The 15,218-nt window shown below is 40.6% G+C and overlaps 1 protein-coding gene across 2 annotated transcripts in view; it reads right to left on the minus strand.

Moving 5' to 3' along the window:
- Positions 1-15,218, minus strand: part of L1CAM (L1 cell adhesion molecule) — a 63,523-nt gene that overhangs the window by 17,444 nt on the left and 30,861 nt on the right. For both annotated transcript variants that reach the window (XM_074200587.1, XM_074200586.1), the window contains exons 19-24: positions 5,067-5,286; positions 4,021-4,133; positions 3,474-3,678; positions 3,257-3,379; positions 2,655-2,831; positions 2,281-2,412 (exon numbers count right to left, since the gene is read on the minus strand). In XM_074200587.1, coding sequence (XP_074056688.1) covers positions 2,281-2,412; positions 2,655-2,831; positions 3,257-3,379; positions 3,474-3,678; positions 4,021-4,133; positions 5,067-5,286 — 970 coding nt within the window. The remainder of the gene's footprint in view (positions 1-2,280; positions 2,413-2,654; positions 2,832-3,256; positions 3,380-3,473; positions 3,679-4,020; positions 4,134-5,066; positions 5,287-15,218) is intronic.

Here is a 15,218-nt window from a genome sequence, read left to right on the forward strand (position 1 = left end):
TAGTCTCTGTGTCAGTTAGTTTTGTCCAATTATTTTTCTGTATTACAAAAAAAGAATTCTGAGGCAGAGGGATGTATAATGGGGAGTGAAGGGGGTATAAAAATAAAACATATCAATGAAGTTTTATTGAGAAGAAAAGAATCTGCTCTTGTAGGTCACCAGTGACTACCCAATTATGGAATCCACTGGTCTTTTTTTTTAATTCCTCATCCTTGAAGCTCATTTCTGCAATTTCTACATTTCCCAAATTACATTTCTAGAACTAGAAAACTAGGCAACTGGGGAGACAGAGACTGTTACTGGAGATTTGGATTCAGGTCCCAGCTCTGTCATCTATTGGCATCCCCTTTCTGGACCTAAGTATCTTCCTTGCATTAACTCCTCCCCTTCATACACACTCATATAGTCACAGGATGATTGTGGGGAATACATATTGTCTGGAGGACCATAGATTTTTAGAAGTCAAGCTACGAACGGCCTTGGAAACTCTATTTTGTAAAAAAAAAAAAAAAAGTTGAAATTTGCCCACATTCACATAGCCAGAAAATGGCAGAACCAAGACTGAACTGATCCCAAAGTATCCAAAGTTAGGATTCTTTGCCTTTCACCACACTGCCTTCTACCATCTTGAATTTGGTTTGGGGGTGGAGGGAGAAGGGAGGGAAGAAGGAGAGCCCAGAATGAAAAGTTCTAGAGAAGACAAGAAGTCTTTTCAAAAGAATCTTTCCATTTTTCATCCAGACGAACTTTTTAATGTCCTTTGGGTCCTTAAATCAAATCTTAATGAGGCTGAACAAATGAGAAGGAAGTTGCCACAGAAATGACAGGATGTGGTGGAATGTAATTGGAATGGGTGGAATGCATTAATATTTCTAAGGGAAAGAATATTCTTGAATTCTTCCCCTGGTTGATAGCACAAATGATGCCTGGTCATCATAGCTGTCTGACAACCTTAAGGGAATGAGGACTCATCAATAACCGCTGAAACCACCAGATCTCACCCAATCATCTGAATAAATTACTCACTATCAAAGAAATTGTCATAAAATTCTAGATTCAAAGTTAGAAGGGACTTCAGAGACTACCTATTCCCACACCCTTATTATACAGATGGGGAAACTGAGTCCAAGGAGAGGAAGGGACCTTCCCAAGTCACACAGTTAGAGACAGAATTTAAATCCTAGTCTCCTGACTCCAAATCCAGCTCTTTCTATTGTACCATGCTCATTCATGCACAGTTGTACTGTATATCCTCGGAGTCTTTTTCTATGATACTTCACAACATTAATGATGATGCTGATGGTAGCAGAAGAAAGAAGAGACCTTTCTTTAGTACTCTAAGGTTCAGAGTGCTTTATGCACATTTTCAATTTGAGTATATACAGATGAGGAGCCCAAGACTTAGGGAAGGTGAGTGATTTGGCCAAGGTCACACAGCATGGATCTCAACAGTGGGGGGGGGGGGCAGGGATGAAAATGACTGTATATATTTTCACTCTGTATTGTGTTCTTGCATTTTTTAAAAGTTTTTTTGCAGGCAATGGAGTTAAGTGGCTTTGCCCAAGGCCACACAGGTAATCTGAGGCCAAATTTGAACTCAGGTACTCCTGACTCCAGGGCCAGTACTCTATCCACTGTACCACCTAGCCTCCCCTCACTCCATATTGTGTTTCCTTTCATTGTATTGCAAATCATCCTAATAAAGGCAGTTTGCTCCATATGTCATCAAATAAGCAAATTAAGAGTCACCCCAACTATAATGGCTAGAGAAGCAATCTCAGAGTCTGATGGTCTGGGTTCATGTCCCAGCTCTGAGCTACCCAGAGTCAGTGCTGTCCTAAATTAGTATAGGGAGTGCCCGCCTCAAGGAATTCTCTTACCTTGATGATGATTCCTTACTCAAGTTCACAGCCTGTCCCTCCCCCAAAAAAGCCCCAAATGCAATTTCACCTTTAAACCTCAGAGAGCAGTTTGACCTCCCCGTGAAAGAAAAGGACAGTTGGGGAGCAGGGCCATGGGGGGGGGACCAGTGGGGGAAGTGGCTAGTGAAATGGAGACCAGGAAGGAGAAAAGGAACTGGGCTGAGGGTTCAAAAACAGAGTAGGTTGAATGCCTTGGGGTCAGAAAGTGATAAATCCTACTTTGAAGAACTCTTTTCTGTCCTCTCCACCTCTGTCTGTCTGTCTGTCTCTCTCTTTCTCTGTCTTTCTCTTTCTCATACACACACACACACACACACACACACACATTCACATGGCACACACACACTTGAAGAAGTACCTTGAGCCAGTTCTTCAGAAGGTTTAAACCATATCCTAAATGTGACATCATGCTGTCCTTCCTGTAAGGACCAATAAATAGTGGTCACATTCTCACTGGTCACTGCTGAGATGTTGCCAAAAGTTGGGATTCCTATGGAATGGTGGGAGAAGAGAGAGAAATGTTATGACAGTAATATGACAGCATCCCCCCCACCTCTTTTCCCATCCTTCCCCTTGGGACTCCACAACTTTAGCTTGTCTCCCTCACTACCATAGGCATCCCACTGACTTCCAGTGGGTTCCTGGGCCCACTTGTGACAGAGAAGAGGGTGGTCTACTTTGTTTCACCTGAGCAGGCTTCCTCTTTCCCCTCCCTCTGCCCCAGGCTCTCACCTGATTTAAGGATGGTGCTTCCCTCCTGGATGATGACTTCACCAGGGCCCACTTTGGTGATGGCTCGAAGCTGGAATTCATACAGAGCCTTGGGGTTGAGGTCACTCAGGTTGAGCATCAGCTCGTAGGGAGACAGAAACAGGGTCACTGGGCCTTTCTCTTCTGTATCCTGGATAACTATAGGGATAGTTCAAAATGTGCACCAAATTGGCACCACCTTATCTCCCCTCCAAGGTTACCTCCTCCCAGGATGGCCATCTCACTCCACACAAGCTGCAAGTTGGCCTTGGAGGCACCTCCCCATCCCCCACTCATAATGAATATGACTAAAAGATTCTTTTCTCATTTTAGGGCCATAATTAGCATGGGACAAAATGAGTCTCACCCTAGGGTGCCAATATTTGGAGGGCTTCCTCCTATCAGTAAGAGCTCACCTTCAGGGTCTCCGCAAGTACAACTGCCCACCCACATAGGATTCTGTGGGTCCCAGAACTCATCCCAATCCCCTGAAATTTGCCCAGGTATAGTTTTAACTAGTTATGACCCTCAGATAATAGACTGAGCCCCACTCAAAGCCTGAGAGGATCAAAAGGAGTACTTACTGGGCTTGTACAGAAGCTGATAGCCTTTGAGTTCCCCATTTGGGTTGAGAGGTGGTTTCCACGAGAGTTGCAGGGCTGTGTCTGACAGACGCCGAAGATGCAGTGACTGTGGGCGATCCGGAACTGCAAAGCATGGCAGAAGACAGTCAGAATATAGGAAGGACCAAGGGACTAGAGAAAGCTAGAGAATAGAAGGCTGGAGTATCCAAGGGCTCACCTCCTTCTTCAGTATGGAAGTCTATGATCTCGCTGGGTGGACCCAAACCCCGACCATTGAACACCTGCACCAGCACACTATAGATGCTGTAGGGTCGAAGGTCTGGGAGGACAGCTTCCTTGGCACTGGAGGGTCTATCGATGTGCATTTTGTGAATGTGTCTCTTACTCCTACTCCAGCGGTTATTGACCCACCAGTATGTCACCTGAGGGAAAGAAAATGAGTAGAGTGGGTAGAAAGTGCTTCTTCCTGCACCCCAGTGACAAGGATCTCCAATCCCTGCTGCTTCCTTCCTCTTGACCCAGATAGAACCCCCCTCCCCTTTTCTCTACTCTTCCCCTCCTTCACAAGGGTATAGACTAGGGCCTATACTTCAGAAAGTCTAAGAAGGGGAACACTCTGGGGAGAAGGGGGTTCAACTGGGTCAACCCCCTTTCCCTTTCCCAATATCCCTTACAGTATCTACCCTGGCCCCACCCCAGCATGCCTCCTCACTTCCCACTCCCCTCCAGTTCCCCATTCCAACTCATTCTCTTTGGGCCCTTACCCTATATCCACGAAGATGCCCTCTGACTTCATTCAGATCCACAGGCTCCCACTCGATTTTCACTGTGGTTGCATTCAATGGCGTAAGATATATTGTAGGAATGGCCTGAGGAACTGGGCACAAATCCATGGACACAAGTTGGAGTGTACTCACCTCTTCTCACCGCCACTGACCCCAGCACTAGAGAAAGGCAAGCTAACATTCTCAAATTTGGAACTATGCCCAAAGGGTAACAAAAATGTGCATACCCTTTGATCCAGCAATACCACTACTGGGTCTATACCCTGAAGAGATGATGAAAAAGGGTAAAAACATCACTTGTGCAAAAATATTCATAGCAGCCCTGTTTGTGGTGGCAAAGAATTGGAAATTAAGTGAATGTCCTTCAATTGGGGAATGGCTTAACAAACCTTGCTACATGTATGTCATGGAACACTATTGTTCTATTAGAAACCAGGAGGGATGGGAATTCAGGAAAGCCTGGAGGGATTTGCATGAATTGATGCTGAGTGAGATGAGCAGAACCAACAAGCACTGTACACCCTAACAGCAATGTGGCGGTGATGATCAACCTTGATGGACTCGCTCATTCCATCAGTGCAACAATCAGGGACAATTTGGGGCTGTCTGCAATGGACAATACCATCTGCATCCAGATAAAGAGCCATGGAGTTTGTACAAAATCCAAGGACTATTTCCTTTAATTTAGAAAAAAAAATTGATATCTCATTGTCTGATCTTGCTCTCTCTTATAATTTATGTTTCTTCCTTAAGGATATGATTTCTTTCTCATCACACTCAATTTGGAACAATGTGCAACATGGAAACAAGACTGACAAATTGCTTTCTGTGGGGGGTGGGGGGAGGGAAGTAAAATTAGAGGAAAAATTATAAAACTCAAAATAAATAAAATCTTTGATAAAAATAATCTTTAAAAAAAAGCTAACATTCTCACCTCCAATACACAACTAACTTTCTTACTTCTAAATTTACAGACTCCTAACTTCATATACCCATTCACCCTTTTCCATGGGCCAGGTACTCACCATCCTCACCAGAGTAGCCAATGACAATTTGGGGGTCAGGTCCCTTCCCTACTTCATTGACTGCCTGGACTTTGATCTCATAGGGCACAAAGGTGGGTGTGTTGGACACCACAAATTTGGGGACTTTCACCATAGCCTCCTGCCATTCTGATTCATTTTTTTGACGCCATTGGACTCGATATTTCAATTCTGGCCCATTCCAATCCATCCATTTTAGGGGCTGTGGGGGAAAGAGTAAATGAGGAAGAAGGATGAGTGAGGTGCAGGAGAAAATACCTTTGACCAAAGATATAAACAAATGGTTCTCAAAAGAAAAATTGCAAAATATTCACAATCACAAACAAGAATGTTCAACTAAACCCAATGTATCACCTCATACCCTGTAAATTGGCAAAAATGACAAAAATGGCAACAGTCAACATTGGAGAGGTTTGTGGAATGAGAAGCACACATTGCTGGTGGAGCTATAAAACTGTACAATCAGTCTGGAAAATTATCTGAATTATGCAAATAAATATTTAATATGCAAATTAAAATATTTCCTTTGAACTAGAGAATCTGTCACTGTACTTATGCTCCAAGGAAGCTATAGATAAGTACATACATTACACACCAAAATATTTATAGCATCACTTTTTGTGATACCAAAGAATCAGAAACAAAATAAATACCCATAGATTCAGGAAGAGCTAAACAAATTTATGGTATATGACTGTAATGGAATATTATTATGCTAACAAAAATTATCTGTGTGATGAGAACAGAGAAGCATAAAAAGAGCTAGCTACATGAACTGATACAAAGTAAGTAAGCAGAGCTAAGAAAATGAAAAATAGTCACTACAACAATTTTAAATGGAAAGATCAAGAACATGCCCAAAAAATGAATATAACAAAATTATAAAGATCAAACAAGATTCAAATGAAAAAATATGAGAACACATGACAAGCACATGATTTGGATTTGAGTGAAGGGGTGCTGTGGTAAGTCACCAGCCTCACTTTCTCCTCCAGAGTCATCTGGGTCCAGTGGCCAGATAGGAATCAGAATGACTGGAGATAACCCTGGCTGTGAGGCAATCAGGATGAAGTGACTTTCCCAAGGTGACACAGCTAGGAAGTGTCAAGTGTCTGACGCTGATTTGAACCTCTGTCCTCCTGACTCCAAGGCCAGTGTTCTGTCCACTGTACCACCAAGTTGCCTCTGACAGATAAGGGGAGCTTAATAAATACTTGTTGATAGACATAATTCTCAGATCCTGAACCCCACCCCTATTTAGTAATCTTCAGACCATGCATAATAGAAGTGCAAGGGTGGGGCTTTTAATAGAAACCACTCCATTTGGCTCTGGTGCTTTGAAGGTACAAGCAGTTTTTTTGATTGAATCAAATGGGCAGACCTGAGTGTAAACAGGGCCTGTACACCTTCTTGAAGCATTCAAAGCCATTGTGTGAGAGACTAGTCACCTTCCCCACCATCCTTTCTCTCCCCCTCTCCCCCAGAATTTTGTTTACATTTTGTTTCTCAGAATCAGGGAAGAAGAGATTCTGAGATTTTGAATTCCAGCGGCTGGAGCAAATCACAAAGAAAAGGGAGAACTGGGCTGTGGCAGAGAAGGGAAATAACATGGAGAGTTCTTGGCTCTGTGACCAACTGTGGACAGGAAGATCCAGGCTGAGAGAAAGAAACCCCAAGGAAAAGGTCAGCTCTTTCCCCAACTCCTCCCCTTAGTACCTGTCTATCCACAGACACTCTTCTATAACTGTTTTGTTAAGCAAATGTTTCCAAGAAACTGAATTGTGCCTCAACTCCAAAGAGGCTGGAGGCTAACTAGAGATAGACATACATGTAACGGTAGGCAGAGAATGCAACTTCTGCCTAGGTGTTAGCAATTTTTCCCAAAGGGGAGCTTGGAGTAACTGAACTCAGAACTTTTCCTCTAAAGTCAATTCCCTAAAGCTAACAAGAAAGAAACCAAGTGGACCTTAGATTGTCCCCCCAGGCTTCAAATGAGCTAATTATTGTCACAGGATGTTACAGTCTGTCAGCCATCTGCTCCCTTTGCCAGTCATCCACAGACAACTAAAGTAACTTAGGGTTAGTTCACTGGAGTGAGGTTCACATATGCTTTTGCCATGCTGTCTAGTAGTTCCCAACTTCCAGCTGCAAACTGCCATCTGTTTTCATTCCAATTACTTGGGTGTTACACAAAGTTCCCCTCATTCTTCAGATATGACCAGTCTCCAAGTCATGTGACCTTCTGAATAGGGTGTCTGTATCCTCATCCTTCTTCCCTGGCTAGTAGGGGATGCTGAATTCAGAGTTGGGGTCAAGTCAGGGCAACAGCTATTTTTTAAGCAGGTACTTGTGCTAAGTTCTGGGAATACAAATATGAGCAGAAAGAAGATGGCAAGAGCCCTATCGAGGAGAAAGGACCTGGGTCCTTTTTTTGAAAATGGATGTTCTGAGGGGAGTTAACTAAGAAAGGGCTGCCAGGGCACCGTTTTCTTCCAGGGTGAGAAATACAGGAGTGACATGACACCTTCCAAGGTGAAGAGGCTTCCATGATAGAGTGGAGGAAATTCAGAGAATGGGGACTTAAGCCACCATCTTGGGCAAATAGTATCATTTGGTGCTGATCAATCAATGGGTTGTTGTCTGTTCAGATTTGTAACTTCACTCCATTCACTGTCTTTGAATTTCTCGGTGACTGCCACTGCCCATTTCAACGTGAAGGAATTCCAACTTATAAATGAAGCGATGAATCTCCTTGTAATTCAAGCTTCTCTTGGCAAATGCAACTGGTTTCAAAAAAGCACCATTCTCCTGGCATACAGCTGCTCCCAACCTCTCCAAATTGGCATCTATAGGCAGGACAAAAGGTTTGCTTTAACATGGCTCCCTTTAGATGCTGACTCAGCTGAAGAAACTCATGGAAACTGGGGAAGACAGCTGATCAAGTCTTTGAAAACTTGTTTACATCTGTCAATTTTTGTCTCTGAAAGATCTTATTGGATTTAAGCCAGTTTTGTATTTCTTGCCTTTCTGTTTCTGTGCCTCTTCAGTCATATATTTTCTAATGAGTTCATTCAATTTTTGTTAAATCAAATTTTCAATAATAACTACCAAATCCTAGAAAAGTCAGAAAATAATAATTATAGCTAACATTTATAATGTCTACTATATATGCCACTATGTATATAGTGGCAGGCACCTTTTACAAATATTATCTCATTTGAGCCTCATAATAACCTTAGGAGGTAAGTGCTATAATTATTGCCATGGCACAATTGAAGTAACTGAGGCAGACAGAGATTAAGTCATTTGCCTGGGGGTCACACTGCTAGTAAGTGTGGATTTGAACTCGTCTTCCAGCACTCTATCCACTATGCCACCTTGCTGCAGAAAATCCAAAGAGTCTTTGGATCTGGTCAATTCAGAAGTGCTTCTACCTTCTCTAGGTCAATGTTCACACCTTTTGAGATATGAGCCACATGAGGTTCTCCAAAATTGGTACTTATCATGGAAAGTTCTAAGTCATTTTCCTCTTAGATGGCTAACACTTTCATCAAACTTTTTCTTCATGTTCTTCCAAGATGTTTCCAAAAAAAAGTAATGTTATCAAGGTATAGCAACACTTACAGATTATTCTTGCCTCCAACTACTTTTTCCATCAGTCTATGGAAAATAGAATGTGTCCCTGAAATAATTTTGGCCATGTGCACAAATCTCTCTGGGCAAATGGAAGCCAGCTTCTTCTGGTAGTAAGCACTACACAGACCCAGAACAGAAAATCACTGGCCGTCTAACAGGCATCTTGAATTCTTCACATGCTATATTGACTGCTCTAAATTATTTTGTTCAAGATACGCAGCACATATCTGTATCTTTCCATTCTTGTTTGGTACTGCTACTATGGATAATGTACATGGTTTACTGGACTCCGTAATGTTATAATTTAGCAACAGATTCTTGAAATGTTCTCTGAGATAATTTCTCCTCAGACAAGGGAATTTTTCTAGATCTTTTCTGGAAGTGTCAGGAATCAGTGAGTTGAATCTTACAGGTCCTTCTTAGACCTATCCTGCATCACACTCAGGAAAATATATTTGTCTTCTTACTAAGCTTCTGTCTTAAGAACTCCTTCCCCTCTTCTGGTTCCCAGAGAATCTCCAAATTCAAAATTCTCTTGATTTCCTTTGGAAGTTAGTCCAATCTATCCCAGGTATGGATACTTTTTGTCTCTCAGTCATCCAAGGCCAAAAGTATCATGAGGCTATATAGATATTTCCTTCAAATGTTTCACATAGAATGACTGGAACATGATGACCATTTATACTCTGCTATCTAGGACAGCAGTACAGTCAATTTTCTCAGTATTTATAGTCACTTCTATATGAAGTCCAATGAAAGGAAAATACATTATGAATAGATGATAAGCTCTCATCACTTCTGCTGTGACTGACTTTGGGACTATAGTAATGTCATAGCTATGGTTATCTGTTCTTCTATGGCTGTAGACCTCCAGAATGATCCCTATGTCACTGAGAACATTTCAAATCTGAGACACTGCCACTGTCATGGACTATTGACCAAGAACACCAAGTTTTTGAGAGATGTGATCCAAAGATGTACAGTTTGCTCCTTAGGAGAGAAGGGCCATGAAATTGTTAAAGGTCTCCAAGGATAAGAGAGTTCTAAGTTCATCAAAAAGAAGGATGGGGACTCACATCCCCATCCACGTCAAGTGACAGAGAGAGGCACTCAGCAACATCTTGGTTACCATGAACAAGGCTGCTGCCAAGATGGACTAACCTGGATCTTTTCTCCCTTTTCTACTTTCCCATTAAAGATTTGTCAAATTTGGAAAAAAAAGGAATGGATGACAAGATCAGGTATATTGCTTGTGAGACCTGGAGTGAGTTCCTTCCCTAGCACCATCTCTTTTTTCCAAAATTGATCTTATCACCTTTCCTATATATAACATTCTATTTCTGGGTACTGTATGTGGTGGTCTCTGCCTTTTTGGTTTCCTTCTGACTGTGATGTTCATGTATCAGGATGACTCATCTTCCTTTCCTTTGTCTCATGACTTTTCCAGATGGAAATGGATTTGTCCCTGGGTCTGATTTTCCCCTCAGTTTCCATGAGCTTCTTCAGCTGAGTCCTAAAGGGCAATAGCCCTGCTTAGTTCCCTTTGACTTATCACAAATGGGTAAATGTCCTCTAGGTGACTGAAGTCAAGTATATGTCATATATCACATTTCTTAACCCAACATCCACATACTAAAATGATTTTACCAGTTTATCCCAAGTTAAAATTTGTTTCAATACTATGACAGTCTTATAGATTCTTTGAGGTCATGATAGCTCCGTAGTCCTGTGGCTTCTTAGGTGATTCTAGTCAAGTCTTCATTCTCTGGAGGTATTGCCTGTCTTATTACTAGTCTGGAGAGTCATCCATCCATGATGGGAATTGACATGGCAGTTTCTCTCTTCACTGAATTTTTTTTTCCAAACTTAATCAGTTGACACTATGATTGTTTGACCTTGGTCACGGAATAATTTGAGCTTATGGATGCATTCTAAGTAGATGAGTCTAGGATTTTGTGCCCTTACACACTACCAATATTCAAAAGCAGGACCTCCATTAAGCAGTCTATATTGTCACTGCTAGAGGACCATCAGATCTGTAAACATTTCTGTGGCTTACCTGGCTCAGTCCTTTCCAGAGTCTTTATTAAGGGGAATAGAGATCTTCCCAAAGATGTTCCTTTCTTATCTTTGCTGTCTATGTCATATGTACAGTTTGCAATCTATTGCCAGAAGAAGCCTCTCTTTACCTTTTAGAGGATGAAGTCACCATCTAATGTACTGGTCAGATAGCTCTGTCAGTCATGATGAAACTCTCCTTGGACCTTCTATCTAATAGACCTTCCTTTTTAATTTGGGAAGATTTCCTTCCATGAATATCTATGCAGAGGTAGGGAAAACATCCTTAGCCCATAAAGTGTAGACTCTAAAGCATAACTGAAACATATTTTTGCCAAGAAAGGTCCTATATCCCACACAGGTGAAGTCCCTCTTTTCAAATGCAAGCTTCAATTTTTGTGCTGTCACCATTTATACTTATTAATGTTGCATTGTATTACATAACTCCTCCTCCTTACATGGAGGACTTTAAATCAGTTTCCAACCAGAAGCATCAAACTTCTGGTCCACAAAACTCCCTAGTAGGTGCAAGCCAGATTTAAATGTCATTGGGAATGTTTAACAAAATAAAGAAAAATACATTGCAACATAAAGAATGTGAATTTATGGTTTTCTAAATCAATATTTGACCTCTGGGGTCACTTTTCATTTGAGTTTAATCCCACTGCTATAAACTATCTGGATTTTTTCAGTTATTTTTGAATGTGTGAATGATTCTAGTAGAGCATAGAGCATACCCTACACAAGTGCTCCAGAAATCTTGCTTTCTACAATTCTTTTTCTTTGACTTTCATGAAATTGATGAACCCTCCTCATTAGACACGTATTCTCCAGCAGTCATTTCTTATGAATATGAATCTCCACAATTGAACACTTTCCATATTTGATTCTCATATCCTTATAATGTTGCTCCAGAACCCCAAGATTTACTCAACCAATTTGAACGATTCCAACAAATGAAATAATAATAATAATACTATCAATCACAGTTCTCAGATTATAGCAATTATAAAACAGTTCTATTAAAAATTGCTGTCAAAATGATGATTCTTATACTAAGAATAATTAAATGATGCTTTCAATAATAAAATAATGCATAAATAGAACAGAATAATATAAATATATTAATCATATAATATAAATATAACAAAATATAAAATTATATATAACTGAAAAATAAAACAGAAAATCCTGCTTAAAAGACAACTAAACTTATGATGAAACAAAAAAAAAACATTTTAACAGCATTTCAAACACAAAGAAGAAAAAATTGTTCTGGAAAAGCCCCCCAGTTTGGAATAATATTTAGCTCATTTGAAGCCTGGGGGGACAATCTAAGGTCCACTTGGTTTCTTTCTTGTTAGCTTTAGGGAATTGACTTTAGAGGAAAAGTTCTGAGTTCAGTTACTCCAAGCTCCCCTTTGGGAAAAATTGCTAACACCTAGGCAGAAGTTGCATTCTCTGCCTACCGTTACATGTATGTCTATCTCTAGTTAGCCTCCAGCCTCTTTGGAGTTGAGGCACAATTCAGTTTCTTGGAAACATTTGCTTAACAAAACAGTTATAGAAGAGTGTCTGTGGATAGACAGGTACTAAGGGGAGGAGTTGGGGAAAGAGCTGACCTTTTCCTTGGGGTTTCTTTCTCTCAGCCTGGATCTTCCTGTCCACAGTTGGTCACAGAGCCAAGAACTCTCCATGTTATTTCCCTTCTCTGCCACAGCCCAGTTCTCCCTTTTCTTTGTGATTTGCTCCAGCCGCTGGAATTCAAAATCTCAAAATCTCTTCTTCCCTGATTCTGAGAAACAAAATGTAAACAAAATTCTGGGGGAGAGGGGGAGGAAGGGGAGAGAAAGGATGGTGGGGAAGGTGACCAGTCTCTCACACAATGGCTCTGAATGCTTCAAGAAGGTTTACAGGCCCTGTTTACACTTAGGTCTGACTATTTGAGTGCTTGTATGGTCAACGGATATACAGAGGCAATTTATGGATGAGGAAATCAAAGCGATCCATAGTCATATGAAAAATTGCTCTAAATCATTACTTATTAGAGAAATATAAATTAAAACAACTCTAAGGTATCACTTCACACCTCTCAGACTTGCCAATATGACCAGAAAGGACAATGATCAATGTTGGAAGGGATGTGGGAAATCTGGGACACTAATACATTGTTGGTGGAGCTGTGAACTTATCCAACCTTTCTGGAGAGCAATCTGGAATTACACCCAAAGAGCAATAAAAATGTGCATACTCTTTGATCCAGCTTTACCACTCCTGGGTCTATACCCTGAAGAGATCATGAAAAAAGAGTGAAAACATCACTTGTACAAAAATATTCATAGCAGCTCTGTTTGTAGTGGCAAAGAATTGGAAATGAATTGGGGAATGGTTTAGCAAACTGTGGTATATGTATGACATGGAACACTACTGTTCTATTCGAAACCAGGAGGGATGGAAATTCAGGGAAGCCTGGAGGGATTTGCATGAACCGATGCTGAGCGAGATGAGCAGAACCAGAAGAACACTGTATACCCTAACAGCAACATGGGGGTGATGATCAACCTTAAATGGACTGGCTCATTCCGTCAGTACAACAATCAGGCACAATTTGGGGTATCTGTGATGGAGAATACCATCTGTATCCAGAGAAAGAACTGTTGAGTTTGAGCAAAGACCAAAGACTATTATCTTTAGTTTTAAAAAAGCCCGTTATCTTTATTATATAATTTTGCCATCTCTTATATTTTATTTTTTTCCTTAAGGATATGATTTCTATCTCAACGCTCAGCAATTTAATTTAGATCAATGTATAGAATGGAAACAATGTAAAGACTATCAGACTTCGTTCTGTGGGGAGTGGGGGGGGAGGGAAGAGAGATTAGGGGGAAAATTATAAAATTCAAAAATAAATAAATACATTTTTTTAAAAAGTGCTTGTACCACCCTAACAGCAACATGGGGGTGATGATCAGCCTTGATGAACTGGCTCATTCCATCAGTGCAACAACCAGGGACAATTTTGGGCTGTCCGCAATGGAGAATACCCTCTATATCCAGAGAAAGAACTGTGGAGTTTGAACAAAGACCAAAGACTATTACCTTCAAATTAGAAAAAAACTTTTATCTTATGTAATTTTACTATCTCATACTTTATTTTTCTTCCTTAAGGATATGATTTCTCTGTCATCACATTCAACTGAGATCAATATGTAACATGGAACCAATGTAAAGACTGACAGACTGCCTTCTGTGGGGGGTAGGAGGAGGGAAGGAAGAATGGGGAGAAAATTATAAAACTCAAAATAAAATCTTTCTAAAAAATAAAAGAAAATAAAAGTGCTTGTACCTTCAAAGCACCAGAGCCAAATGGGGTGGTTTCTATTATATGCCCTTCCTTTAAAAAGGAATTGGTTGCAGGTTAGGGTGAACTGGATTTGGTTTGATTTTGTTTTGTTTTTCACTGGACCTGTCATTTTATTGGTGTATAGAACTCCTTCTATCAGTGCAAAGTATCTGCAACCTAGAGCCTTAGAAAGAATTGCCTGGGATTCTGAGAAGTCAGATAACTTGCCCAGGGACTGGGCAATCTGATGTGTATCAGTGGCAAGACTTAAGTCAAGGTCTTCCACACTCTCAGTTTGACTCTATCCATTGTTTCACATTATCTCTTGAAGTGGCAATGTGATAGATTATTCTGTTTTCTGAGTGGTGCCTATAATCCTAATAATATCTTTTATGATAATTCTTTTCTCCCCCCCCCACCCCCAAGGAGAAAGTAGGTGTCACTGAATGACAAGTAAGAATGGGAACAGAGGACTTCCTCATTAGCTAATAGCAAAACTAGAACTGAAAATTGTCAGATAAACTGGATTCAGGGTGCCTTTGAAGCAGAAGATATTGAATCCCAATTTGTGTAGGAATATTGGGGGTTGAAAATACTATTTCCATTTAGAAGTCATCATGGGGCAAAACAATGGAGCTAGGATTCCATCATAAGCCTCTAAGGAGTCTTGGGGAGACTCAGCTAAAATTGGACTAGCAGATTTGCACAATTAAGTACCAGCCAGTCCAAACTGGTTAAAATTTTTGAGCTGCCCTTTGAAGTCTCTGGAGCACTATTCTTAATATGTTGTTACTCTACTCTTGTCTTCTCTGAATAAACCCTGGGAAACACAATGACCTGAAATATGTCAGTGACAGGAGTATCATAATACCAGAATACAAACCACTGGGGTAAAGACTTTCTATTTGACAACATCTGATGGAAAAAACCGAAGATTTCAACAGAAATTAGGTTAGATCAATGTCACACACCACAGGAGTCCAACATAAGACTCATAACATTCTCTAGTACAACCAAACCAGATTAAAATGTCATATTTAAAAGAATAAAAAAATACATTAAAACATAGATAATATAAATATGTGGTTTTCTAAGTC

Source organism: Macrotis lagotis, chromosome X (genome assembly GCF_037893015.1).
Source record: "Macrotis lagotis isolate mMagLag1 chromosome X, bilby.v1.9.chrom.fasta, whole genome shotgun sequence".
Lineage (NCBI taxonomy): Eukaryota > Metazoa > Chordata > Mammalia > Peramelemorphia > Peramelidae > Macrotis > Macrotis lagotis.